At 51.6% G+C, this 26,078-nt stretch overlaps 10 protein-coding genes across 10 annotated transcripts; 3 read left to right on the top strand and 7 right to left on the bottom strand.

Annotated features, from left to right (window-relative positions):
- Positions 1 to 1,379: 1,379 nt before the first annotated feature.
- Positions 1,380 to 2,791, bottom strand: PpBr36_06230 (uncharacterized protein; the record flags this gene model as incomplete). Its single annotated transcript, XM_029893376.1, has 2 exons — positions 1,380 to 1,547; positions 1,637 to 2,791. The coding sequence occupies 2 exons, from the start codon at positions 2,789 to 2,791 to the stop codon at positions 1,380 to 1,382; spliced, it is 1,323 nt and encodes a 440-aa protein (XP_029745769.1).
- A 754-nt stretch (positions 2,792 to 3,545) lies between these two features.
- PpBr36_06231 (uncharacterized protein) lies at positions 3,546 to 5,368 on the bottom strand (the record flags this gene model as incomplete). The annotated part of the gene is made up of 2 exons (XM_029893377.1): positions 3,546 to 4,657; positions 4,750 to 5,368. The coding sequence occupies 2 exons, from the start codon at positions 5,366 to 5,368 to the stop codon at positions 3,546 to 3,548; spliced, it is 1,731 nt and encodes a 576-aa protein (XP_029745768.1).
- Positions 5,369 to 5,894: 526 nt separating this feature from the next.
- PpBr36_06232 (uncharacterized protein) lies at positions 5,895 to 6,593 on the bottom strand (the record flags this gene model as incomplete). Its single annotated transcript, XM_029893378.1, has 1 exon — positions 5,895 to 6,593. The coding sequence occupies one exon, from the start codon at positions 6,591 to 6,593 to the stop codon at positions 5,895 to 5,897; it is 699 nt and encodes a 232-aa protein (XP_029745766.1).
- A 634-nt stretch (positions 6,594 to 7,227) lies between these two features.
- On the bottom strand, positions 7,228 to 9,936 carry PpBr36_06233 (uncharacterized protein; the record flags this gene model as incomplete). The annotated part of the gene is made up of 1 exon (XM_029893379.1): positions 7,228 to 9,936. The coding sequence occupies one exon, from the start codon at positions 9,934 to 9,936 to the stop codon at positions 7,228 to 7,230; it is 2,709 nt and encodes a 902-aa protein (XP_029745764.1).
- Positions 9,937 to 11,092: 1,156 nt separating this feature from the next.
- Positions 11,093 to 12,571, bottom strand: PpBr36_06234 (uncharacterized protein; the record flags this gene model as incomplete). Its single annotated transcript, XM_029893380.1, has 2 exons — positions 11,093 to 11,571; positions 11,665 to 12,571. The coding sequence occupies 2 exons, from the start codon at positions 12,569 to 12,571 to the stop codon at positions 11,093 to 11,095; spliced, it is 1,386 nt and encodes a 461-aa protein (XP_029745774.1).
- Positions 12,572 to 14,882: 2,311 nt separating this feature from the next.
- On the bottom strand, positions 14,883 to 15,356 carry PpBr36_06235 (uncharacterized protein; the record flags this gene model as incomplete). The annotated part of the gene is made up of 2 exons (XM_029893381.1): positions 14,883 to 15,024; positions 15,316 to 15,356. Coding segments are annotated over 2 exons (183 nt in total), but the record flags the coding sequence as incomplete, so codon positions are not given.
- A 3,500-nt stretch (positions 15,357 to 18,856) lies between these two features.
- PpBr36_06236 (uncharacterized protein) lies at positions 18,857 to 20,660 on the top strand (the record flags this gene model as incomplete). The annotated part of the gene is made up of 5 exons (XM_029893382.1): positions 18,857 to 18,869; positions 18,921 to 18,986; positions 19,068 to 19,515; positions 19,607 to 20,067; positions 20,143 to 20,660. The coding sequence occupies 5 exons, from the start codon at positions 18,857 to 18,859 to the stop codon at positions 20,658 to 20,660; spliced, it is 1,506 nt and encodes a 501-aa protein (XP_029745772.1).
- Positions 20,661 to 20,747: 87 nt separating this feature from the next.
- PpBr36_06237 (uncharacterized protein) lies at positions 20,748 to 21,428 on the top strand (the record flags this gene model as incomplete). Its single annotated transcript, XM_029893383.1, has 1 exon — positions 20,748 to 21,428. One exon carries the CDS (start codon positions 20,748 to 20,750, stop codon positions 21,426 to 21,428), a length of 681 nt encoding a protein of 226 aa, XP_029745770.1.
- A 359-nt stretch (positions 21,429 to 21,787) lies between these two features.
- On the bottom strand, positions 21,788 to 23,118 carry PpBr36_06238 (uncharacterized protein; the record flags this gene model as incomplete). The annotated part of the gene is made up of 4 exons (XM_029893384.1): positions 21,788 to 22,137; positions 22,217 to 22,658; positions 22,722 to 22,816; positions 22,890 to 23,118. 4 exons carry the CDS (start codon positions 23,116 to 23,118, stop codon positions 21,788 to 21,790), a joined length of 1,116 nt encoding a protein of 371 aa, XP_029746384.1.
- Positions 23,119 to 24,367: 1,249 nt separating this feature from the next.
- PpBr36_06239 (uncharacterized protein) lies at positions 24,368 to 26,059 on the top strand (the record flags this gene model as incomplete). The annotated part of the gene is made up of 2 exons (XM_029893385.1): positions 24,368 to 25,129; positions 25,199 to 26,059. The coding sequence occupies 2 exons, from the start codon at positions 24,368 to 24,370 to the stop codon at positions 26,057 to 26,059; spliced, it is 1,623 nt and encodes a 540-aa protein (XP_029746383.1).
- Between the last annotated feature and the right edge of the window lie 19 nt (positions 26,060 to 26,078).

Here is a 26,078-nt window from a genome sequence, read left to right on the forward strand (position 1 = left end):
TGCATTGCTCTTCCTTCTGCGGTGCCGGGTCTGCTTTAAAACAACGAGAATGACAAAGCAATCGTGCCAGAGCGAAGAGGAAAAAAAAAGTAATCACTCTCCAGGGTGAATGCCATATCCGTAGGTGCTTGGCAATCATGTCGTTCCCGAAGGGCAGATAGCATAGCCAGGATCCGACCCCAAGTCCGACATGGACCTTGTGGAAAATTCCGCAGGATCCCGCAGCAGGATTGCGCATCTTCGGCACCGGGAGGCGAGCCTTTTTTTTTTTTTTTTTCTTCTCGCAAAGTAAGCTTGAAACTTTTAGTGGGGTCTCTTGCCCAACCGAGCATTGGACGCACGCCGGCGGGGCTGTGGTGTCGAAACATGCGTCCCTACAATGGCAAGTGTGCGTATTTTGTCCAACGTAAGGGAGGGTAAGCAGCGTAATTCAGAGCCAATCAGGTGTCTTTCTGGCTTGTTCACTGCCTCACTCTAAGACTTTTGTGTTTTCCAAGTTTAGATGATTTTTTTTTCTGTTTGTTCCCACATCCATCCACTGACAAACCGCCGTGCCAACACCTCAATTGTAAATGCTCCGGTTCGCTGACTCCAGCGGACCGCCGCCTGTAGTTCAGCTGTCAATGCGGCAAAGCGTCAGGGTCTGTCAGTCTGACTCCATTCATAGGTAATGACCATCAGCACTTGAAATCCATCTCGGTGATGAGTATCATCACTGCCAAGATTGGTTAGCGATCGTCGTCCACTCAGCCTCGCCGTTGTGACTGACATGACGGTTGATTGCGTTCGGTCTGCGAGAGCCCGCCATTTTCTTTTTGTCCTTCTTAGGTCGTCTATCAACTCGAGTAAATTCAGGCCATGCCCTGTCATAGCACAAGGGGATGTGTCGGTCGTCTTTGCCAAAGAGACGGAGACGAACGCAAACGAAAAGAAAAGAAATCAGACATACACCGACGCAATGTAAGGTTTAGCGGGACAACCGATGAATCAAGTCTATAGGGCTGAACGATGTGTACCTATCCCTCCGATTTCTCCCACCAACGCCATGCGATCCATAATGCAGTATGCTATACAAGTAGGGGTATCCGTCGCGTCCACCGTTCCGAAATGCATGAGACTCGTCGGGTTTGTTTTCCATGATGAAATCGTGCTGATAAACAGAGAACAGAAACAAAGTAGAAGGAGAACAAGAAGAAATTAGACCAGGATTATCAGAGTTATCAGAGTCGGCACAATCTCTTGAAGAGATCGACCCCTCCGCCTCGATATTTCATCAAGTCTGTTGTCAGCCAGGCAGACATACGGTTGTCTGTCAGTGGCTTCCGAGGCATGGTCATACAACAATGCCGACAGTATGACAGTGGGTAGCCGAGTGGCCGCTAGACAAATATGCCAAGCCAGGCTGTTTTTGACTTGATCTCCGATGCACAGTCATCCACGGCACACAGCAGTTTAGTGCTGTCTTGAAGCTGCCTAAAGTGTGGTCCCGAGCCACCTTTGCGGCTGCTTGGCGTTGTTCTCCGCTCGTAACAAACGCGGCAATAGACCTGCGGAGTTGGGTCAGTCTTGGTGGGTTTTGTTTGGGGTTTGCAGGTATTTTGAAGAAAAGAAAATAAGACAGAAAAAGAAAACATACATGGCCACAAGCCTTGACCGCCATGAAATGGTGCTCAGCCCGATCCTTCTTGGTCCTCGGCTTCTTCGTAGATACAGCTTCTGGTTCGTCACGGACCTCATCAGGATCGTAGACGAGCTCTTCGTCACAACCAGGGCAAATCGCAACAACCTCTTCCCCCGTGTCACGAGTGAAACCGACAGGCGCATCGGGTGGCGGCACGTACGCAGGCTTGGGTCTATTGGGCGTGTGGTCGTCCCAGAAGTTTGGAGGGAGGCCACTGTAATCAAGCTCAATCAACATGTCCCTCTGGCGATTCCCTTGTATGAGCTGGTTCAATTCAAGGGTCCGCTCAAACTCTTGGTGGATATCTCTGATCTCTCGGAGGCGATGATCGCCTGCCACACCACCTGCTGCCTCTGCCGCTGCGCCTGTGTTCCTACTCGCATTCCCACCGAGGCCAAGAAACATCCCAAGCACGCTCGAGACAGCGCCGCTGGGTCGTCCCCAGAGCCAGGGCCTATTGGCAGGCGTCTCGAGCATAGATCCCCGAGGCGCTTGTCTAGCCTGCTGCCCTGAATCAAGGCCTGTGACAGACGGCACATCATCATCCTCCGTCAGGTCGATGTGCATTTGGGCTGGGATCGCAGAACGGCCACGGCCGAAGCTGAGGCTGGGGTCGCTGCGTGAGAGAGACGGCGTCCGTGCCAGGCCCGACTGCTGTCTCCTTGGGTTTCTCGGATGCTCTAGTTGCTGACTGGGGTTGTTGACGACATCGAGGAAGCCGACGTTCCTACGGGCGGACATTCCGTTCGGGTCTGGTACAACTCGGGGCAGCGTGAGAGGTGCCGGCGGTGGCGGCACGTTATCCGGCTCATCCGTCAAGTCGATAACGTCGACGGCCTGGGGTCGGTATTGTGCCGCATCGGACTGGCGGATGAGATCTTGCAGCCTTTGACGTCGCCTTTCATTCCTTTCGTTCATGCTGGGCAAGTCGCGAGCGCCTTCTCCTCGGGTCCGTCGAGCTCCTCTGAACGGTTCGTGGCCGATTGGGTGATTGTCGATGGCGCTGTAGTTTACGGGGCGGCGGCGGCGGGGTGGTACGGAACGACGGTCATTGTTGATGTGATCGGGAAGTGAGTCTAAAATCTCCAAATCGGAATCGTCGTCGGCCATTTTGTGGCAGTTGGAGAGGCAACGTGCGGCGGTCGACCAAAGACTTGGAAGATGTGCATTCGTTCACGATCTCGAGCCGACGGCTACTCCAAAACCAGCAATGCACGAAGCTGGTTGCCTGGCCCGATAATCTAGAATATGTGAGAGAAGATGGCAGAGATTGGTTGGGCCAGAATGGGGTGAAATGGCATTTGTCATTGGGATTCAAAATTCGGCCGAGGGAGGCAAAAAAGAAGCAGTTGGTGGTTTGTTTGTCCCGCGTTCTACGGCCCAGCCAGGAGGGAGGCGTCAGTCGGAGCTGTGACCCACTTATTAAGTCCAATCACAATGTAAACCGACCGCATCACTAGAGAATTTAGAACCCCTCGCCGGAAACTTGAAGATGCGAGTTAACGTCAGTCAGTCCTTGCACGCTCCGAGCAAAGATGAACAAGGCCATCTACTCGATGGCAAAGGAACTTTTCTAAACAATTTAACCACCTCAGCAGAGTAACTTGCAGAATTTCTTTTTTGATTTTGGAACATATTAACAATAGCGCTAGCTCTTGCCTCTTGTCTCTTGTTGTCTCTTGAACCTTGGCATCTCACGCTTGAATCAGTCGTCCCACTTTCGTCCTCATAGCTATTCCTTTCTTGGAAGGCAACTTGTCACTTGTTTCCTGTTTTGATTCCCTCCATCTGTTCATGCAAATCATTCACTGTTGCAAATATACAAATACATAAATAAAAACAAAGCCCAGCCTGCTCTCGTCCCCTAGTAACCAAACTCACCAGTATGATCAACCATACAGTTCGGCCCCGTTGTGACAAGACAGTTCAGCGCAGGCAAAACCCTCAGTAAACGCCCCAGGCCTCGATCCTCGCGCTTATCCCCAGCTTCAGGGCTCATCAGAAGGGCAGCGTGCATTTTTGGCTGCAAAGGCCGCATACAGCTTCCCCTTTGGTAGTCGCGGCATCCTGAGTCCGCTTCAGTTCCGTCGATACCCTGGACTTCCGGTGGAACAGCAGCCGAGGCTAAGACAAGCTCGATCCTTGTTGTCTCGCAAGCCATCCGGTGGCAAAACTGGTATCCGATGTTGCTGAGCTTGGCTGACTTTTGCGTGAGTACCTGGCTGAATCTGTGCCGGACACCGACGGGGAGGACGTGGTAGTTGCTGCGCAGCTTCCGATTTATATCCTCCATCAGGTCGGCCATCTCGCCAAGCTGGGAGCATGCACGGTCAAGGCTGAGGATCACTGCCTTAAGTCGCTTCATTCGCATCGAATTCGTCGTACTGTGAGCAGAAGCGTGGTCCGGCGCGGTATATACCGATTTTCCTTTGTCGGCAGCACGCTGGCTGTTTCTAGCTTCTTCAGGCGAATGGTCACTTGTTGTAGATACCTTACCGCTTGTCGAAAATCCATCATGAGACACTGCGGAAAAGCGCATCGCCGCCGATGTAAGGATGGTACTCGAGTCTTCTGTGGCCAGGGCAATCGAGGATTCGCGCAAATCCGTCATGGTTTGGCCCCCAGTGCCAGATCTTGATGATTCTTCTCCTTTTCTATAGTTGCTGGCCCCGTCGGGGCTGTTCTCGAAGATGGTATGCCCTCGCTGCTCGTCTCCGCTGTACGCCTCATGGCCAGCCTCGGGTGAGTCTTTTACCAAGTGATGAGCGCAAGCATCGATTCCTATTGCCAAAGGTTGAATTCTTGTCCAGACTTGATTGGCGCCCAATGTGCGACTGTGGTCATTGGGTTTTCCGGAGCTGTCGGCATTGTCCTTGTGTCTTTGCTCTCCACTCAAAAAGCAGTTGAAGCCATAATCTAGAAAGCCATCTACATGCATCATGCAGTATTTGACGACCTGTACATGATATGCCTCCACTGCCACAGTCACTCAAAGTCAGTGTCTAAGCCCATCTTGATTTCGACTCCTCCAACAAGCTTAAACAAGCCGGGTTGAGAACGTTACTTACTCTGGTCAAGGGCCACTGCCAACGGCGCGCGGTTGCTCTCCGGCAGTCGCGAATCGAAGCGTAGAAGCCTCGCCTTCGCCGCGAAATCGCAGGACATCTCGTTCCACAGCCCGAGTAATACATCCCTACGTTTGATCTGGTCTTGGCTCTCGCATATTTGCATGTACGTGGCAGCAGCTTCTTGCTCAGCTACTTCTGTGCTCGCATCATGAAGTCTGGCTTCTTCAAGGCGATACAAGCCTGGTTGCTGTCCATGGTGCAAGCTCGCGTCGGAGCATGAAGTGTAGTTCAAGCTACTGGGACACCCGAGCGCTGACTGTTCCCGGTATTCTCGCTCTTGGCTGCTTTCATGGTCAACACGCCCATCAGCGCCAACAGCTTCGAGAAACTGTCGCTCACTGGGACTCGCCCCTGATCCGTCCATCGCAGTTTGGTCGTTGGCCTGTTCTGCACTTGAGTTCTCCCACGCAGGGAAAGTAAATGCTGTGCACGCCCGAGAGGCAGCAGAGGTCGGTTCCAGATCACAGGGTCTAGTCTGTCGCCGTGTGTCGCTGCTGTAGACTGTGTCGAGCGTCGCAGGTCTTCTTGGGCTGGCCGAATAGATGTTTGCGTGATGCATCTGGAAAACTTTGCACCAAGATCAGCGTATGTTTGGCAAGGAAACGAAATTATTGCTGGTAATTATAATGAAATTCCTGAGTATTAGAGAAAATTGGCAAGACTCCCAAGATGGGGGTTTGGAGTTTTGACAGTTAATGAATGGAAACCATTCATAATGCCATGTGTGCCGCAAAAATTATACTTCACCCTTCGTTTACTTGCACGCTTTTTATTGGTTCTGTGCAAAGCACACTTGCCTCCTTTTCTTCATATGTGAGGCAGGGAAGGCTCAAGACCAGGTAGCTGCACCTACAAAACCTTGAAAGAATCACATGTGAGATGAGTTCATCACAAGGAGGCAGTCATTCTGTAAGACAATTAGGTATTTGAGCCCTAATCGCATTGTAATTAGTGCCCAGTGCGGACCGGCCAGCTGACCTATACCCAGCCTCTTCTATATATACAAGCGACTAAAATTAAACCAGATAACAGCAGGTTCTGCAGCATGCATATTCGCGAGTTGCTTGGCGACGTCAGGATCCTGATCATACGTCCTCCCCAGAATCCTTGTCCACGTTCCAGCGAGACAGCACCAGCTCTATCAGCTCGTCCACTTGAAGGTTGCTGTAATCGTGGATGGAGTTGTGAATCGCCTGCTCCGCTTCGTCGTAGAAGCAAAATGGTTTGACAGCCATCTCCCCAGGAACACGCTCGTAGATGCTAGTGGTGCCAAACACCTCCTTGTCGCGGTCAGATGCGACCAAGTTGTGAACAGTACTGCCGCTGCCCCTGTCGGACTTGCCGCTTGCTTTGGTGCTCGCGTTGGTCACCCTCAATGCCGCGGTATTCTTCTCGGCGGGAAACGTAGCCGCCGCCGCCGCCTCGATCAGGACGGCGGCTTCTATGCTGTCCAGGCTATCCAGACTGTCAAAAAGCATCGGCTCTTGGGGCGGGCTACACGTGCTGCCTGTACTGATCGTGTCGTCATCGGTATGCTGCTCCTCCTCTGGATCCCTGGTCTCATTGTTGAGGTTTTCTGGTCCGGAGTCATCGTGTGACTGTTGTGATTGCCCAAGGCACTGGTCGCAGACGTAGGGCGTGATGAGCAGGCCATCGTAGCTCATTGAGCGCTTGAAATGGAACACACACTGCGGCCCTGGCCAGAGCGGACAGCGGTCCTTGTCAAGGATGAAGGGGCTGCCAGAATGCCCACAGGCGGTGTACTGAATGCTGATGAGACACATATTTGCCTGGTTTTTTGCAGAGCGGTTGATCTCTTTTGATGTTTTCAGAGCTATATGTTGTTCCTATATTAGCAAATTGGATATGTGTTAAGGGTAGTCTTGGCCCCGGATGGGTATACAGTTCGTTATATAGTAGCTGAAGAGAAAGGTTGTTTCTTTTCAATCACTCCCGAGTATCATACTGCATGAACCCTGTCTGTCAAAACTTCTTTAGCTGCTTTTTTTATCAGCTCAGTTCTGGTGAGCTGAACCATGCTCATTAACAAGGTAATAGCTGGTATTAACAAAGGAGGTAAACAAAGCGTCATACATAAAGCATGCAGAGCTGCCGCCGGTCAAAGAAATAGCTGCATAGTTTGCGTCAAATTCTTTGTTGATGAGCCAACAAGGCAATGCAAAGCAACAAATTTTGCGTAGACAGGTGTGTTAGTCACTATGCGGTCAGTGAAAAAAAAAAAAAAAAAAAAAAAAAAAAAAAAAAAAAAAAAAAAAAGTTGCATAATTGAATGCGCGTTCTAGAGGGGCAAATCAGGCCGATCTGCAGGAGGGGAAAAAATAGGTAAAATTCAAAATTGGGTATATGTCTATTCTTGTTCAATAAAAGGTCGTTCGTCATGGTATCATATCGTCCTCACTACAGGTTTTCAGCTTCCAATATGGCAAGGCTTTCACCAATGTCAAGATCACCATAGTCTGTCTCCTGAGTTGACGCCAGTAGTGGTTTCGGTCCTGACGGAAGCCTGCGCAATGTCTGGCTGTTAAGGGGAGCCCCTCTTCGCCCGATTTCGTTTTCCTCCTGACTAAGGGTAAAGCTTAGGTCGTTGGCAAATTCATCAAGCTCGTCTTGTTGCTCAACCATGCCTGCCGACCCAACAATGGTTGTATTTGTGTCTCCGTGTAAGTCAGTCGCTGTTGATTTAGGATTAAGAGATGTCGCTTCCTGCAGCGCTGTATCGGCGCGCCTTTTTTGCTCTGCAGCCTGCTGCTTCTCTTTGGCAATCAAGGCTCTGGCCTCTCGCTTTTTCGACTGCTCTTCTCGTTTGCGCTGCTCTGCCTCAAAACTTCGCATGCTCTCTAAAGTTGCTAGTCCTATGCGAATGTTGGTGCAGCTAGATGTAAAGTACCGTGGCCGCCCTTGCGAATCAGGAGCCTCCGAGTCTGTAGAGCCGCCGGTAGCCGTGGGGGCCTTGCCGTCCGCCCCGGCCGATTGGATTGAAGATGGGTCCGGAATAGACTGCTCCGGAGGGTGGGGCATATCTAGCACATATTTTCCACCTAGTACACCAGGGGGTTCCTGCGAGCGCGTAGCCGATGTGGACTGTGAATTACGAGGTCGAGCATTCTTTGCCAGAGAAGTTCTGTGATCATGTGAATCAAACAAGTCCTCAATGCTCATTTTGGGGTCCCTGCGCGATTGGTATGTCTTGGACTGAGAAAGTAGAGCCGAGGGTCTAGTAGAAGGTGCTTCTGTGCTCTTGGTTAGCGATGTTGATACACTTGCTGGCTTGGGATCCAACGATGCTGATGTCAGTTTAGTATCGGCTTTCATCGATGTGTGTTGCCTGAGAAATCTTGGTGCTCCTGTATGGGTGGCCTTTTTAGGGACACTGATAGTAGGCTCCTCAACTTCCAGCACATCTTGCGTTGACAGCATGACGTCCTGAGTCGAGAGAAAATCCAGATCTGCTACAGCTGGTTGTTGTACTTTGGCGACTGGTGCTGGATGATTTGGCCATCTATTGGCGTTGGTCTGAGACCTCATGTTTGTCTGGCCTAGTCGGCTTTGCGGGCCATGCCCAGGTATCCAGCGAGGAACCGGAGGCGGCGCAAACTTCTGCTTTGGGGGTTTGAGACTGCGGTCATTGACCGGTGGCATCTTGGGAGTTGTGTGGTTTTGGAAGGATCTCGCCCGAGATTTCATGGCAGTCAGGTTAGGAGGCATGGGCCTTGGAGGAGGACCCATGAGTCCCGGCTTGGTGTTTTTGTCGCCACAGAGCTCCCTTTCTTCCTGAGACGGAGTCGGCAATATATCCAGGAAGTAAGTTTCCAGGAAATTCTGAGTACTGCTTGGTGGCAAAGGGTCTGGCTGTGCTTGCGGTTGTGGAGATGAGCCCGCCGTGACTTTAGCCGTTGGGTTGGGGGTCGGATGTCCAGGCTTTGAGCAGGCTTGGGACTGCTTCACGGCAGCATCCCGAGGTACTTGACCTAATGGTTTTCGGGCTGATGGAACTGGTGGCGGTGCCATCGATGTTTGTTTGGCCTTGGGAGTAGGCGCGGACGTGGAAGCCTTGTGGTTGATATTGCTAGCAGTCGAGAACTTCAGCTTTGAAGGTCTTGACTTTTCACGGTCAGGAAATGCGGAATGGCTCGGATTGGGCGGCACTCCTATCGGTTTGTTGGTTGGTACAGTAGTGCCAGCAGGTTTTACTGGGTGCGATGGATGCTCGATGGTTTCATCAATCCGACTAAGCACCGGTGGTTTGTTCTGAGGCGTCTTGTCGATATCTGATATGTGTGCTTTATTCGGCAAAGAGGATTTGTCTTGAGACGCAATCCGGTCCTTGTTGGGCGAGGCCTTCACAGTAGGTTTGATACCAGTATCGAGGAGCAAAGTAGTATCGACCACTGATTTACTAGCCCGAGTAGGATCCTTCAAGATCTCTGTGGCTTGCGATGTTTGTTGTGGAGGTGGTACTGAAAAAGTCGCAGGCGCTGCAGTGGTAGTTTGAGCAGCCTCCTGGCATTTTAGTGGTTGTTCTGAATGAGAACCAGATCCCGGAGCTTTAGGGGGCGAGTGTGATATCCTCTCAATACTTGGGCTGATTGATGGGGTATCGGCATGGCCCTCCTCAACCTCCAGTTCTTCGATGCTACTCAGACGTGGTCGCTTAGGAGTCCCGCTAGGAGACTTGGAAGTATTCCTCGGCTCTGGCATCGCCTGCTCCGGCTCCCTCTCACGCTTGTTACCCTTCCGGACGAACCTGGCGATGGTGTCCTGGCTGGGCCTTACGCTCACCAGCGGAAGGCCCTGCTTCTTCTTCTGTTCCAGGGCGGCCAGGTCCTTGGCCTTTTTCCTCTCCCTGGCGGCGCGGGCCTTGGCGGCATTTTGCTCCTTTTCCAGTTCTTTACGGATGCGCTCCTGCTCAGCGCGCTCCCATTCGCGCTGTTCTGCCCTTGACCGCTTCTGGCCTCTTGTCCTCTCATTGTAACTCTTTCGAGCTTGTTTAGAGGTCATGATAGGCTGCCTAGGCAGGCCCTCAACCGGTGGTGGCGCTCCATGGGTGAAGTGGTTTGGCGGGGCGTTGGGCAAGACCAAGAACGTGTTTTGTTTGAGCGGGGGCATTATCGCGGCTGGCGACGCATCATGTCATTTTTAATTTTCCCCCATTGAAATGAGCAGATACGTGTAATACAGTCATCAACGGAAAGAAACAGCCAAAAGAAAAAAGCAAATGGATTGAACAACTTGCAAGCGACGTTGGACGATATTGCGCATTTGCACCATGTCGCGATGGAATCTTTGGCGATGATGACGCTACGGCAAGATTGTGACGCGGTGGGGTTTGGCTACATTCGGTGTCGCGAGATCACGTGGTCTAGAGCGAACCGTGGGGGATCCATGTCTCAGCTCCCACCTCCAGGTAAGTGCATAGGCCCTGTCGATCGTCACAGTGACGCTAGTTACTACTCACCTATTGTATGTAGACCAACTACCCAATAGGGTAAGTACCTAATACTACTACTGCAGCTCACCTTAAGGGATCTTACTTATAGCTTAGCCAGGGCGGAGATCTTGCGGTGTGCAGACGTCTCCTCCTTGATTGACGGGAGCAAGCGGCTGTGGTCCTGGTTTCCATGCATCCCATAGTCAAAGCTGACTGACATCTACTCGGCCAAGTTTTCCAACCATGGTGCAAAGAAAGGATAATATAATACGTTTTACTATAGACCTCACTGCAAATGTGACGAATACTTCGGCTCCTGTTTCGCGATCCATTCGTTTGAATTATTGGCTCCCGTGGGAACCAAAATCCAGGGTCAAACGAATTCTCCAAGGACAAGGCACAATTTGGGGGATACGATGCGATTCAATCAGGGATGATCCATTTCTAACTTTGTAAATCTTGAATGCCTGCAACCTAAACAAGGAACTTGAAAATAATTGTACAGTGCGTGATCACCGAGTAAGGGTCTCGTTCTTCCCCCATCAATCTATCCAGACAACAAGCAAAAACCATGGAAGCAATGCAAATTACAGTAGGAAAAAAAAAATAATGAAAAGAAGAAAAGAAGAAGAAAAGAAGAAAAGAAAAGGTCATGCACACACATAAGACATAAAAGCATAAACATGTTGCGTCGGATCGCATTTCGGATGGCCAAAACAATACCTACCTTTATCTGGTACTGTATGTCTCCACCAGGGAGAACCATCCCCCTCTTGCGCCTCTTTCAACCCAACAACCACCAAAAACCAACCCATGTTCCATTAAAAAAAATAATCACTGCTCCTTCTCTTCAAACCACAGACCCGATTTCTTTGCCTGGTTCTCCATGTGAGCCAGGTGCATGTGCTGGACGGGGCTCGGGGCGCTGGCCAAAACCTTCCTGGCGTACTCCTCGAGCTCCACCGCAGGGTTGCACTCGACGTGGCGAATGCCGGACCCGCCGCCGCCGCTCCTGTTGTCACGGGAGCTGAGGGGACGGATCATGTGCGCCGTCGCCGCCACCTTTTGCACCAGCGTGTCCAGGCTGTAGGTCAGCGCCGGCGCCTGCGGCAGCGGCCACAGCCCGTTGGCGTCGAGCGCTTTGATGGTGGAGCCGAGCAGCGCGTTCTCGCAGTCGAGCCGGCACTCCTGCCGCGCCGCCGCGCTGGGCTCCCTGCAGTGTCGCCCATTGGCGGTCGCCAGGTTGCGGTGCACCGCCGATAGCTTCTGCAGTATCTTTTCGGCGGCTTCGAAGCGCACCGCTGCGATGGATTCTGGAGGCCGCAAGAGTCAGCATCGAGTGTTGGTTGGATGAATTATCCCTACATATAAAGTCCATTCGGTTACGGTTTTATAGATGCACTTACCCAAAATGTCTGGGAGTCTGAGGTAGTCAAAGGACTCCAAGGGCTGAAAGTTGCCGTTTGTGCATCTGACCAGGAGCTGTCCGCATTTGTTGACCGGACACCCCAGAGCAAGTCTCTTTGCTTCTGACTCAAACATGAGATCGTCGCCCAACACCCACGCAATCCAGAGCCTGTACGGGTGTCGCCGCGTCCGCTGCCGCGCGCACCACTGTTCCGACCACGGCCGTAGCAGATGCGTCATATCGTACTTGTCCGTCAAGATGGCGATCTGGAACAGCTCGACAACCTCGACCGTATCTGGGACGTAATTAAAGCTGCTGTGGATGATACCCATGAGCGTCCTAAAGGCCTTTGGGTCGTCGTCGGGAAGCTCGATCGTCCACGCATCGTCGTCGTCTGGGCTCCCGGCCGGGGCTGATCCTTCCTCGAATGCACCACCGACCGGGCTGGCACCGTCTCCCGACCTGGTAGTGAGGAAACTCCGACCGGAGGCGCTGCTCCCGCTACTGCTGCTACCATTCCTTGAGCAGCATGGCCTCGACTCGCTGAAGGCGCCAAACAGCATCGTTTTGAAGACGGGGCTCGCCCGTGCCAGAGTACGCGAGCAGACGACGAAGCGTTGCGGGCTCACTTTGCTGCCGCCGACGATGAGGTGGAGGTCGCCATCACTGTCAAAGTTGATGACCTCGGGCTCTTCGTCCTCGGCATCTTCGTCCAAGCCTCCTTTGCCGCCAGTCAGGGCTAATGGCAGCACCGCAGATGTGGACTTGCTGTGTGGCCTGGGTCGGTTGCTTTGTCGGAACGACTTGATCTGGACGGTACCATTGGTGGAAATGGTTGACTTGGATCTGAGAGTCGGTGGTGGTGCCGGCGTAATTGCGCCCGCCGACGTTGTTGTGGTCGCCATGATATTATGTTTTTTTCCCCAAGGGGTGCGGTACCGCTCAGTACAGTTAGGGAAGGAGAATGGTAAAGGGGGGGTGTAATGGAGAACCGTAGCGCTGAATGCAAGATATCAAGTTGGGAAAACTTTCGTGAGTCGTTTAAAGTGAGGTAAGCATCAAGTCCTTCCTCCTGTTGGTTGTTTGTCGTACAGTGTCCGATGGGTAATATTGTAAAGTAGGGGTCTGCCGGTGTTTTTAAAGGCAATGTTTCCTTGTTATTTGGATAGGGTATAAGTAGTAGTAGTATTTGCCCGTGCCAAGGCGGTTGTCCGCATCGCCAGCTTTTTCTCTACTCCGTCGGCCCGAGTGATGATGAAAGTGAAAACAAACAGGGGACGCAAACCGCATCAAGCATTTTACAGCAAGGGGAGTTATCTCACAGTGACACCGGTACACAAAGGGGAAGGCAATGCTGCCCAAGTTGGACAAGATTAACGGGGGTCATAATTGGCTGTTGTATATACGGGTCTCTCTTGTCGAACCATATTCCATCGAATCTTGAATTGCCTTCCATGCTAAAATGGCGCGGGGAGTATACGAGTGAGATAAAAAGGAGAGGGAAAATTAGACCAAAAAAAAAAAAAAAAAAACAATCATCAAAACCGGCTCGATGAACCTTGGTCCTCATCGACACACTTCCTTGCTTCAGCCCAATAGCATGTGGGGGGTTCCACAGTGTGTTCTTTTACGGAATGCTGAGCCTACTATCCCAGCACGATAGTCACCGGGTTTTTGCTGTTGGAGCGAGTCGTGCAAATTCACGGATACCCAATGTGCATGACGCAATGTCAGCCAAAGGATCGAGCAACGACGGGGGTACATAGGTTTTGGTATGCATTGGCTACCCAGTGGTTCGACGTTGGGCAAGTGGCTTCACCGAGAAATATCAAACACTAAAATTCTTGCAGCACGGCGAACTTGTGCGACTATGTCGGCGCCAAGTCGCATGGCTAAAGACGCGAATCAAATCCAGTGCTGTATTCTTTTTCTTTTCTTTTCCACCAGATGTCCAAGACATGTTCCTACGTACTGTTCGTTACCCTACCTGATAGGTTAGTAACGTAGGTACTTCAAAATTGCGCTAGTAAGTCAGGGGACGCATGCATCCCACGGAGGCAAAAATCATTTATCTTGACTACATCGTGATAATAATACTCGGGGGCGACTATTGATTCGAATGTTGTTTGTTGGGACTGGATTGGGGATTCGGGTGGATATTTCGGGAGAGGGGGAAGGCGGTAAAAGCAGGGTCTGCATGCCAAAATCAGGGTCTGAAAGGGGTCTTCATCTTGACCTTGGCTATTCCGTTTTTCTTCATTTCTTCCCCGTTTTGTCGGCCATCCACACCGATTATTAATATGTCCTTACAATCTACTCAATCGTGTTATTCGGCTCGTCTCAACTGGGGTACCGGTCAAGACCATCCCGTCCCCGGCACTCCAGGTCTCTTTTGTTGGTTTGTTTTTTTTTCGCTCCCTCCAAATCTGAAGCCGGTTTTCTCTGCGGCACTTCTGCGAGCAACCTAGTTTCCTTGCGTTTCGGAGCCGAACCTTCAATTGTGAGCAGAAATATTATGTTTTCATCATTATTGTTATCATTTTTTTTTCTCCATCTCTTTTCCGAGCCGCAAAAAATTGTATCGCAGGGTTCCCTGCGTTTACCATTTCAGAATTCAAGATTTCTCTTCGAGTCCTCCCGCTCTCGATACTTGCAGAGGCTGAACTGTCAGTTACCATGCAAGCTTTCTCCGGTGCTACTTGATGACGATAAAATACTTTCATACTAGTACGTCGACCGTCAGCCTCCACTGTCATCCATACTGAGGAGAGCCATGGTTTGCATGTGGATCGGGGTTGGTCAGCCAGCACACCCCGTTGGCTGAGGACATGAGAGAGGAAAAATGGACAGAGTAATAGAGAGAGAAAAAAATAGAAAGTTGCAACATCGCGAAGCAATTGTACAACGCATTGATCGCGTGATACTATATTGCATTAAAACTCAACTTATTAAACTGAATTTCTTCTGGAACATATAGACCACCTTGAAGCATGCCCGAGTTCGAAAGGAACTTTTATCATAAAAGAAAGGCATAGTGTGATCATGTGCGTTTGCATAAATCCATGAGGACGAAGAGAACACATAGTAGAAAACAACGCAAAAAAAAAAAAAAAAAAAAACCCCCAAAAAACCGTTAAACCAGGTTAAGACTATAAACAATAAAACAACCCAAAAATTTTAAAGAGTCAAGCATAAAAATTGCAGACTTGTTACAGATCAGCTCAACACCGTATACAGACAGTACTGACGGCACCCACCTGCCACACCAGCCTGTCGGAGAATTTGTGTGCACATCTTGCCTTCTTTTGTTTCTCCGCCAGCCGGTCTTGTGTACTTGAGCCTATACGGGTGGGGCCACCTGGATCAGATGTACAGTGTACAAATACGAGATGATCGACGATCCCAACGACACAACTGAAAAAAGTGGAAAAGGGGTGGGCAGGTTGGTGAAAAAGGGTGGAGAATCCCAGCTTAGCGTCGACCACACGCCTAACCTATATGAGGTTTAGCTCTTCTGGGAAGCATTGGATATAAATCCAGGGTTCTAGAAATCTTCTATGCGCGAGCTGACGGCGATTCTGTGCACGCTCGTGGGTGCGCGAGACCAAAAACGGCAACCAAGCAACGGTGAGGCGCAAACATAATCTACCACTCAACCGTTGGTAGTGGAATATTGGTTCTCAGGGAGAAAGGGGAGAAAAAAGTCCAGAGAGAAAACAACCCGCAGGTAGGCGTGTCATTTCGTCATGGGCTTCAGTACATTGTGACAAAAACCAACCCAAATGGATTTTACGTTCGAGTCCTTGCGTGTTTTGTTTGTCTTGCATCCGCAATCTCCGGTCAAGCTCGGCTTCTGCTTCCTTTGGAGGGCGACGGCATGTCGTCACATAACATCAAAATATTGCGCTGATCATCAACTGTCTACGCGTCTTTTCCAAGAGCTTCATGGACATTCGATTTGCCATCGAAGTGAGCAGGAAGAACGTCAAAATAGCCTTGGCTTTGATCAGTGTAGAAGTCGTCTTTTAGCCTGATGACGAAGGCCTAGAAGGTAGAAAGATTCTAGTTTCTAGTCTAGAGTTTATCGTCTGGTGATCGTCGTAAAGACCTGTCTTATGTTTTGTCTATGCTTGCGTGAAATGTCTGCTATTATCTCGTGAGCTTTTCTTGTACATCTGGTCCGGATGAGATATTTACGACATGGCCCGGCTATGTCGGACGATTTGGAGCCATACAGTGCGGCAAAGCAAGATCGGGCCGTGGTAGCCTCGGAGTGGCTGCCGAGAAAGTGATGGGACGGGTGATCACAAAAAGTGACCGACAATTACTATTACGAACGCAGTAAATTGCCGTAGGGTAGTTCTCTCTGTGTCCAAAGGTGGTACAAACAACTCTGACCAAATTTTCCCGATATAAGCAGTCCGATGTACAATCTAGGGATGAGGGCTCGACTCGGGTGTGTCGTGATGCAACAGACGAGGGGAAATCTAAAATCAGATTGGCAAAACTGTCGCAGGCTTGTCGTTGGTTGCACTGAAATCAGGGCTGTCAACACCCCAAGTGCTCAATGAGGTGGGAACCCGGAGGAGCTGTTGAGAAGAAAGATTCACTCCAGCAGGCATCCTGCTCCTTCCTACTACTGGCGGTATGGTTGGTGGCAAGAAATAGAAGCACGGTTCCTCGTAAGCTTCCCAACATTGAGTAAGTCGATACGGCGTCGGAAAAGAGCTGCAAACGCTTTCCGTAAGGATGTTATTGCCGCCCAAGCTCTGACAACAGATACCTTGCTTGCCATTACGTCTAGCTTCTGATCGAGAGCTAAGGACCATAGTCGTCTGAACTCTTGACTGCTTTATGGCTTTTACCCCACGTTTCTCCCTCACCGAGCTTTAGGCTCTTTGTCCTTCCGTCGAATCATATTTATTGCAAAGTTTCGAAGGATCCATGCTGTAGCCTTACCACTGAAACTAATCTATCTGCGCACTAGCTCACAAATCCAGACCGGTCGCTTTGTCTTTTGGATCACCTTCGCCTCATACTGACCATCACAGTAGGCAGCATATCGCATATTGATGTTACGGTAGAGGCGAATGAAGGTTCCTGTCTTTGGCACGTTTGGTCACTATTATCAAACCTTCAAGCTTAACCTAGCGAGTGCACCGAAAGTAATACACGATAACACAGCACGCTGTATTCATCGCAAATTTGCAACAATCAGTTCTGTTTCAATCGCTGAAAGCATCAATGGATAAATCACATACAAAAAGTATGTCGAAAAGCATTGTTTGATGTCCATCTAAGACGACAATTCACTGCAAGACAGTTGCAAGTGTACAGTAAAACTGGTAGGCAAGAAACACCATATTGCCGAGATCCGGCCCCAGGGTTACAAACCTTACCCCTCTGGAGTTTGCGTGGCTCATGGGGAGCGCCACCCATTTGGAATCTTTGCAGAAAAAGTCTCCTCTCGATCCTCATGCTCTCAAACTAGGCGGGGTGTCCACCATTGCCAAGTCGGAAGACGGATGTCGAAAATGGGCAGTAGGCTGTGAACTGTCATAGCCCGTCCGAAATGGCATAGTCTGTAGCTGGTGTCGAGCCAATTCACTTTGCGTCAGGGTTCCGCCCCGTTCCATGAAGTAGCATTTACGTAGTGCTTCAACAGAGATCGAGAATCCGGGCTGCTGCTCCATAGGCACCAGGGCGTGTGGAAATGCAACTCAACATCGCCCAGAGTCACATTCGGTGACCACGCCAGTTCCACTCCCCAGAAGTTCACGATCCGTCATACTACGTAGTAGAAGGTGGTCAGAACCAGATAATGAGTACTTGAGGTTCGAATACTACCCACACAGACGTATCCAAGCTTACTCATTCTCTGTTGACAACCACGAGTCTGGGTTGGCGTTTTTTCTGATGGGATGTAAAGCAGAGCGCAGCCAGGGGAAAAAAATTAGTTTGTCCTTTTCTGGTGGTGTGTCCCGCCTTTAAAATAACACAGCTGCCCAAGTCCCAATGAAGACGGTATACTCGGTATATTAAGTGCGGATCTTGTTTGCAATATTAGCAATAGGTCTAGCTTAAGACCGAAGATGATACCGTCCGGGATCTGCTCATGTTCCATCGCATATTGACCCCGTGTAGCTTCAGTGCAGATAGCATCATAAGAGGTGTGAAAGTATAACAAGAGTCCAGGCCACGAATAACCTTTTGATGATCAAGGAAGCTCGGAAGTGACAAGGATTCAAGCCGTCCACTCATAGGTAGATGTTCTACGGCATAGTTTTCATATCACCTTACGATTACATGGATGACTTGTTCACACGCCTAGAGTGTATACGTCAGCTAAGGGAAAAAGGAGGCAAAGAGGATCGAAAAGAAAGCTGTCCCAGACTATTTGTCACCAGCCATCAACGTCAGACGTGGCCCTTGTATCATTAAGACTTGGTTCTGGCTAGGTCGAGGGGCATTGACGTCTGGTCAAAGGATAGGCAAATCAAGATTGCAAAAAAGCCCCTTGGTAGGTGAGTATCAAGCTGAAGAATGCATCATTTATCAGGTGGAACAAGTGGGCGTATTTTGTCCTATGTCCCTAACGTTGCAGAGTACTCACTCCCGTGGCTTGAGGTTACCTAGTGCGCTCATACACGCATCTAATCGAGCTGCGAATAGGGGATGCGCCATTGGTTACTCGATGGATGGGGTTCACGGTGTTGCACTAAAGAAAAATTGCAGTCGAGCTACTTTTAGCTGCATGACATTCCGGTGCTAAAAGCATATTTGGATGACGCAATAGGGCAATTCGGGAAATCAAAAGCACCAGACAAGGGTCAATTAAGCATATATGAGCATCTAGTGCAGAGAAACCGACGCTGGTTTATGTCTCGAAATGCTCTAGGTAGAGTGTTAGGTAAAGTGTAAGGCAGTGAGCTGGTTGTCCATTACAGTTACAGTAGTCTGTATACCACCCAGACAAGCAGGGTAGATAGCTTATCAGCACGTGACTGTGTATCGCCTAGCAAATTGAGCCGAGTAGGCAGGCGCGTCCTCGTTTCTCAAGACGCGCGCACGGACCTGGCGAATAGAGCTCAAGACTGACCTAGAGCAGCTACTACATCCAAAGACAGGGTTGTCGTCGTCGACCAGCAAATTTCTTCATCAACCCAATTCCCATCGACGAGCAGCCAAAGATGCTCTGTTCCAGTGAGTCTTCTTTGCTATAGAGATAATCTCTTATATGCGACCATGAAAAAGACACTGACGAGATTGCTTCAGTCTCCGGCGAAGCTCCGCAGGAGCCCGTTGTCTCGACAAAGTCGGGTAAGTCGCGTTAAACATCGTAGCAGGAATCAATCAACTCAAGTTTGACGAGCTATCCGACTGACGCTGTATGTATATCAGGCAACGTGTACGAAAAGCGCCTCATCGAGAAGTACATCGACGAGCACGGCAAGGAGCCCGGTAGCGATACAGACCTTGACAAGGAGGACCTTCTACCGATACAAACCTCGCGTGTGGTTCGCCCAAGGCCTGCTGCGCTCACCTCCATCCCAGCTCTTCTCTCAACGTTCCAGAACGAATGGGACTCCCTGGCTCTTGAGACATACAATCTGCAGCAGCAGTTGCAGCGCACACGAGAGGAGCTCGCAAATGCCCTCTACCAACATGACGCTGCGATCCGCGTCATAGCCCGTCTCACCAAGGAGCGCAACGAAGCGCGCGATGCCTTGGCAAAGGTTACAGTTTCTGCGCCAGCGCCTGCTGCCGCGAATGCCGGCGACTCGGCAATGGCGATAGATTCGGAGCTCCCACAAGATGTCGCGGAGCACGTGGACGAGACGGCGCAAATGTTAGTTACCCTACGGAAAATCCGTGCACAGATCCAACTGGTTCTTGCTTGCTTGCTTGCTCTTTACTGACTCGATTTTGGCGTTTTCTAGGCTTTCAAAGTCGCGGAAGAAGCGCCCGACGCCCCCGACATGGGCCTCGCCCGAGGATATTTCTCAGTTGGAAAAAATAGCGTCGGATTCCCTTCACCCTCTAACGCAGGCGACCTCTCTCGGCGTCGACGGTGGCTATGCAGCTGTAGGAGGCTTCTCTGGTGACTTGGCTATTTACTCTCTCGAAGCAGCAAAGTTGGAGCGTACTCTGAATGTTGGAGAGCCTGTCACAGCCGTTCTCTGGACTGGCACCAAGGTCATACTTGGTACTACTAAGGGATCTGTCAAGGTTTATGACAGTGGCAGCGAGGTCGCCTCCTTTTCAGAACATGCCGGAGGAGTCACTGGGCTGGCATTACACCCTGGAAGCGACATCGTGGCCTCAGTGGGTGCCGACAGGGGACTCGTGCTGTACCAGCTGAGCACGCTCAAGAAGGTTTTCCAGACACGGACCGACGCATGTGAGTCTATTACCTATGACAACAGATTGAAGCAGGCCCGGGTGCTAACGCCACTACTTAATCCTTCGCCCTCAGCTCTTACCATGTGCGCTTTCCACCCGGACGGCGCTCTTGTCGCTGCTGGAACGACATCGGGGGATATCAAGCTATTCCATACAAAGACTCTACAGGAGGCTGCTTCTTTCCCTCTGGGCGCTCCTGTGCAGGCTGTAGCGTTTTCAGAGAATGGTTACTGGTTCGCTGCCGTGGCCAAGGCACAAACTTCCGTTACTATTATGGACCTTCGCAAGTCCGGTGATGCAGCCAAGGTCAAGACGCTGGACGTTGGAACCGGTGTCCTAGCTGCCCTCGCCTGGGACTACACTGGCCGTTTTCTTGCCGCTGCTGGGGCGTCGGGCGTTTCAGTGCAAGGATACAACAAGAGCTCCAAGGCATGGACCTCGTTGTTGCAGAAGGGCGACGCTGCAGGAGCAGTTGCTTTGGCTTGGGGGCCTGACGCGAAGAAGCTGGTGGCTGTCAAGCCTGATGGTGTTCTCGAAATGTTGGGAGTTCCGAGCGCTGCTGAGGAAGAAGCTCCTGCGGCGGAGGCGTAGAGTGCGAAGCCGTCGAAGGGGAAGGGGAAGGCTGTGGAGGAAACAGGCCCAAGATGGTCAGTGGGACCAATACTTGAGGACAGGGCTATGAGGAATCAAGTGAATTTGGAAGACTGGGCCGAAGGACTTGCGGTTATCCTGGAAAGGGCTGCGGACGCGAAGCCTGCGAGCCAAAAGCTTCAAGCTTACGGGACAGCACATATGTTGATAGGAGAAATGTTGAAAGCAGAAACGGAACCTCGGGCACCGGCACCCGAGCGTCACCCCTTACCGGGATCGGAGCCAGGTTCATCAAGGAGCCAATATTCCTCGAGCACGACTTCGTCGTCCAATTCGTGGTCGAACTGGCCCGACCTATCGCAACCACGATCTAATCCATCTAGTTCTAAAGCGCTGTTTGTTGTATCGCCGGTATCATGCATGCTGGTTCCCAGACACATGATAGCTCTAGAAAGCTCGCCAACCCAACCCGAAAATCGCGAGCAGAATCAGAGTGAGGATCGGCCTGGTGACGACATGGACTACCTCGATGACGATGACCTGTACAACGACCTAGACGACGAGTGGTTTGGGGAACTCAATGAGAAGCGCCCGCAGGCCACGTCTCCGCCTTCGTCTGACCCAGCTGAGCTTCCCTTGGTGTCCCCACAGGAAGCTTACCCGGACTTTTTTGGGCCGTCGCCTCCAGTCCTAGGTGACCTATTGGATCCTGTTACGTCTTTGTTGCTGGCCTCAACAACAAGGAAAACATCGCGGCCTTCTCCTTGACCAGAAGAAGGATGCAATATGCATCTAAGCTTCGTAGGAAACATTTTGTGTCAAAAAAGAAAAAAAAAAAGTATCCCTGTTCTTCATTCTAGCCAATCGGTTGAGTAATCCTTTCTGTTTTGGGGTTCTTGTTCTGTTCTTTTTTTCCCCTCATTTTTTTTTTTTTTATTTTTTTTTTATTTTTAAGTAATGCTTCCATTCCACGATTGTTAGTGTATTATATTCTCTGTTGATAGCACGAGCTGTACAGTTTTTTGCATGGCGGCAAGGTCAGTATCACATAAAGGGGTAAAAGAGAAAAGTTAAAACTTTTTTTTTTCTTTTTCTTTCTATTATTTCCTGTGGCTCCTTTTTTATACTCAAGGTGCAGCCTTTCTCTTCTCACCCCTCTTGTCCTCGTTTTCCTCTCTGAGCAACGCCTCCCTCCGCCCGGAACTCGTCAGGTCCAGGTATGGCGCCTCGCCCAAGGACGCAACACGGTCTCCGGCGCGCGCATCGTCATAATCATATGTGGCGCAGTGCCAGGTGCTTCGGTTGTCCCAGATGGCGAGGTCGTTCTTGCGCCACTTGAAGCGCACCTGGGCGTCGTGGTTCTGCGTGACCAGGTTGAAGAGGTAAGGGAGGAGCAGGTCGGACTCGTCGCGCGTCACGCCGTTGATGCGCTTGGTGAAGCCGCGGTTGACATAGACGGACTTCCACCCAGTGACGGCTGTATTTCACAGATTGGTTAGTTGACCTGATTTCCTTTGAGAGAAAGAGAGAGGGCCCGTGGGAATGAGTCGGCTTACGGTTCGTTCTGATGACGGGGTGCACGGCCTTGAGGCCCCTGCCTTGGTTCAGGGGACTGCCCCTGATGCCTTCGCGCAGCGGGTTGCCCAGCCTCTCGGCCTCGTCGAGGAAGAAGGTGGCGTCGTGGGTGGCGGTCAGGCCCTCGAGCATCTTTTGCATGGCGGGGCTGAGGCGGTCGTAGATCTCGTAGCCCGAGGCCCAGAGGGTGTCGCCTCCGGTCGGGGGCAGGGTGTGGATCTTGAGCATGGCATAGTCGGACGGCACGGGCTCGAACGAGATGTCGGTGTGCCAGGCGGCCGAGGCCAGGCGCGACACATCGGAGAGCATGTGGGTCAGGCCGCCGCCCTTCTTTTGCTTCTCGGAAGAGATGACCGAGATCTGATCGCCCAGCTCGGAGCCCTCCTCCGTCAGGGGATGGACGTGCAGACCCGACGATTCGGGCTAGGGGATGCTGTTAGTATCCATGGCAGGGCACGGGGTTTAGGGGGTTGGAGGGTCACATACGCAACCAGCCAGGTCCGTCAACCTCAGCATAAAGTCCTTCATCTCTGTTGGTGTGACATCTTGCTCCCTCAGGAACACGACGCCTCTGCGTGATACTACATTTATTGCTTATTAGCCAACTGAGCCCCTGGGGGTTCTATGGGGTAGGTCTGCGCCATAAGGACTCACTCGTGACGGCAAGGTCTCTTATAACGTGGTCTTCGGCCTTGAGCAAGTCCCGAACCTGTAGCCCCTCGAATTCCGTGCCAATCACCGGAGTCAAGTCGGCCTGCTTGTACTGGTCGAGGCTGCCCGAGTATACAATCGGCTGTGTGCGTCTGGTCCGGGCGGCAGCATTTCCGCCAAAAATGTTGGAGTCCGCTACCAGCTCGGTAGGCGGGATGTTTATTGAGGGCATTGTGAAGGGGCTTGGACGAGTTTGTTCAGGAATAGTGAGATCTTATTTTACTACACAAGATCTTGTCGGCTGTGATGCAAGTGTTGCTGTTTTAACAAGGTGTGACGTGGGTTCAAGAAAAGGTATTTATTATACAAGACGATTTTTGGCTCGGGAATGGAAAACTAGGTGCCAGCCAAATGCACCTCGGAATACTGGCGTCACAAGGTATCTATATCAAGCCAAGTGAGGGGCCGCGCGATCGGGAACAGCAAACTGCGACGATGGCTTAGCGTCCCACCCAGGGAAACCTGGCTCATGATTCGATCAAGTTTGGAGAAGCTATTAATTATCCCCCCATTTTCTTGGGGGACAGGAGGACGGAGTGGCGCCCGGAAAGCATCGGAGGTGGGTTGTTTTTGTCAGCCGGGATGCAGCGGATTGGTAATTGTCTGAGAGAACTGACGTTTTCTTTTTTTTTTTTTTTTTTTTTTTTTTTTTTTTTTTTTCTTCTTTGATCGAACTAAGCAGGCCATTGCCATCGGCCTCATCGCTTTACGTGCGCACCAGCATCACGACAAGTGGTGAAGTTGGAGTTTGTGGAGTTTTCGGCTCGGAAAGGGTGGGGTCGTCTAACAGTCGAGACCAGCAGAGGGCGGAGAAAAAGTCGGAGTTTTGCTCTTGCGTCAACGCCGCCAAAATGAAGACATGCCGGCCAAGTGTCCGTTGAAGGGCATAGACCCGTCGCGCGTGCTTTCACCCCCGCAAAATCCCCTAACCCAACCGTCAAGCGTGCGGGGGTCTTGCCTGACAAGCCTGAACCCGACCACCTGGGGGGTGGGCAAGACCAGGGACCAGAGGGGTGTCAGTCTCAATCCGGTAGATTACATGGATGTCGTCAGTCTCTCCCTGGCCTGCGCCCACCGGCCGTATGGACACAGAGACACCAGAAAAGGAGAAGGGCCAGTGACACGGTTGGATGTGATTTAACCATGACCTGAGTGGCCCCTTGTTCATTTTTTTTTTCCTTAAAAAAAAAGGAAGAAAAAAATTAAGACGTGATTTATCAAGTCGTTTTCGAGATGGCTTGGTTGACCTTGACCTGCCAGGGATACAAATAAAAAGGGTCGCCGCCATCTCTCTGTTGAGGAAGCTTTATATTAACGACTTCTTTGCTTGGGCAGGCAAAATTTCTGCATCCTCAGCAGCTCTTCTCTCTGATTGATCATCAGGCGGATATTGTGTGTCTGTGTATGCACTGTCAGGAACCATGGCTGCCGACGCTGATCAGAAAGTGGCCTCGGAATCCCCGGCCATCGACGGTGACAAGTTATCCTCGCCGCCATCGATCGAACATGCCCAGGTCGTCAATGTCGGGCGCGAGAATCTCGGAGAGGTTCTCCCGCCCCACGAGACCTACGAGGGCCGTCACCGCTTCGACCCGTCGGCAACGTGGACCAAGCAGGAAGAGCGCAGGGTGGTGCGCAAGACCGACCTGTACCTGCTCTCATGGCTCTGCGTCATGTTCTTTGGGCTCCAGCTCGACCGCGGAAACCTGTCCAACGCGCTGGCCGACGGCTTCCTCGCCGACATGGGTTTGACCACGGACGACTACAACAACGGCACCACCATCCAAATCATCTTCTTCCTCGCCGCCGAGTTCCCCGTGCAGATGGCAGCCAAGAGGTACGGCTTCAAGTACATCCTCCCCAGCCTGATGATGGCGTGGGGGACCGTGTCCTGGGCCCAGGCCTGGCAGCACGACCGCGCCAGCTTCCTGATATGTAGAGCCTTGATCGGCCTCTGCGAGGGCGGCTTCATCCCGGCCACCATCCTGTTCTCGACCTATTTTTACACGTCCAAGGAGCTGGCGGTGCGTCTTGCGGCTTTTTGGTCGACGCTCAATGTTGCCCGCGTCATCTCGGCCCTGCTCGCCGCTGGTATCTTGCAGATGCGTGGCGTTGGTGGACATCCTGGTTGGTTCTGGCTCTTTCTGCTCGAAGGGCTTTTGACTTGTGTTATTGCTGGTATTGTGAGTTTTCTTTTTCTTTTTCTTTTTCTTTTCTGCTCAATAAGCTAACAACATCCCTCCTTGTGCCAGTCCTACGTCTATCTCCCCTTCTCGCCTACCGCAACCAAGGGAGGTCTTTGGCGTAAACCGTGGTACACGGAGCGCGAGGAGGTTATCATGGTGAACCGCATCCTCCGTGACGATCCGGCAAAGGGCCGAACAGCACTGAAGGAGGCGATCAAGTGGAAGGACGTCCTCGACGCCTGGAAGGATCCCTCGGTCTGGGGACTCTACTTTATGGGCCTCGTTGCCTACATCCCCGCCACGCCGGTGCAGGCGTACCTGACGTATCAGCTCCGGCAGCTCGGCTACTCGACGTTTGACTCCAACATGCTCACGATTCCGTCGGCGGCGCTCCAGATCATCACGATGCTGGCGCTGGCCTACAGCAGCGACTACTTCAACGAGCGGACCTTCCACTGCTTCTTCGGCGAGGCGTGGATCCTGCCGCTGCTGGCGGGCATGCTGGCGATCCCGGACGGCGGGCGGCCGTGGGAGCGCTTCTCGCTCGTGACGCTCATCTCGGGCTACCCGTACTTTCACCCCATCATCTCGTCCTGGATCTCGGAGAACACGTTCGACGTCAAGAAGAGGGCCGTGACGGCGGCCACGTACAACGTCGTGGTCCAGGTGGGCTCCATCACGGGGTCGCAGATCTACCGGGCCTACGACGCGCCTTACTACAAGCGCGGCAACGCCGTGCTCATCTCCATTTGCGCCCTCAGCCTCGTCACGCTGCTGGTGCAGAGGAAGGTGCTGACGACGCTCAACAAGCGCAAGGAGAGCAAGTGGGCCGCCATGTCCGGACCCGAGCGCGCCGCGTACCAGAACGACACGGAGGCGCGGGAGAAGGACGGCAACAGGCGGTTGGACTTTCGCTTTGTTTACTAAGAGTGTATTTGCAAAAAAT

The sequence above is a fragment of the Pyricularia pennisetigena genome, assembly GCF_004337985.1.
Source record: "Pyricularia pennisetigena strain Br36 chromosome 4 map unlocalized Pyricularia_pennisetigena_Br36_Scf_6, whole genome shotgun sequence".
In the NCBI taxonomy this organism is placed as follows: Eukaryota; Fungi; Ascomycota; class Sordariomycetes; order Magnaporthales; family Pyriculariaceae; genus Pyricularia; species Pyricularia pennisetigena.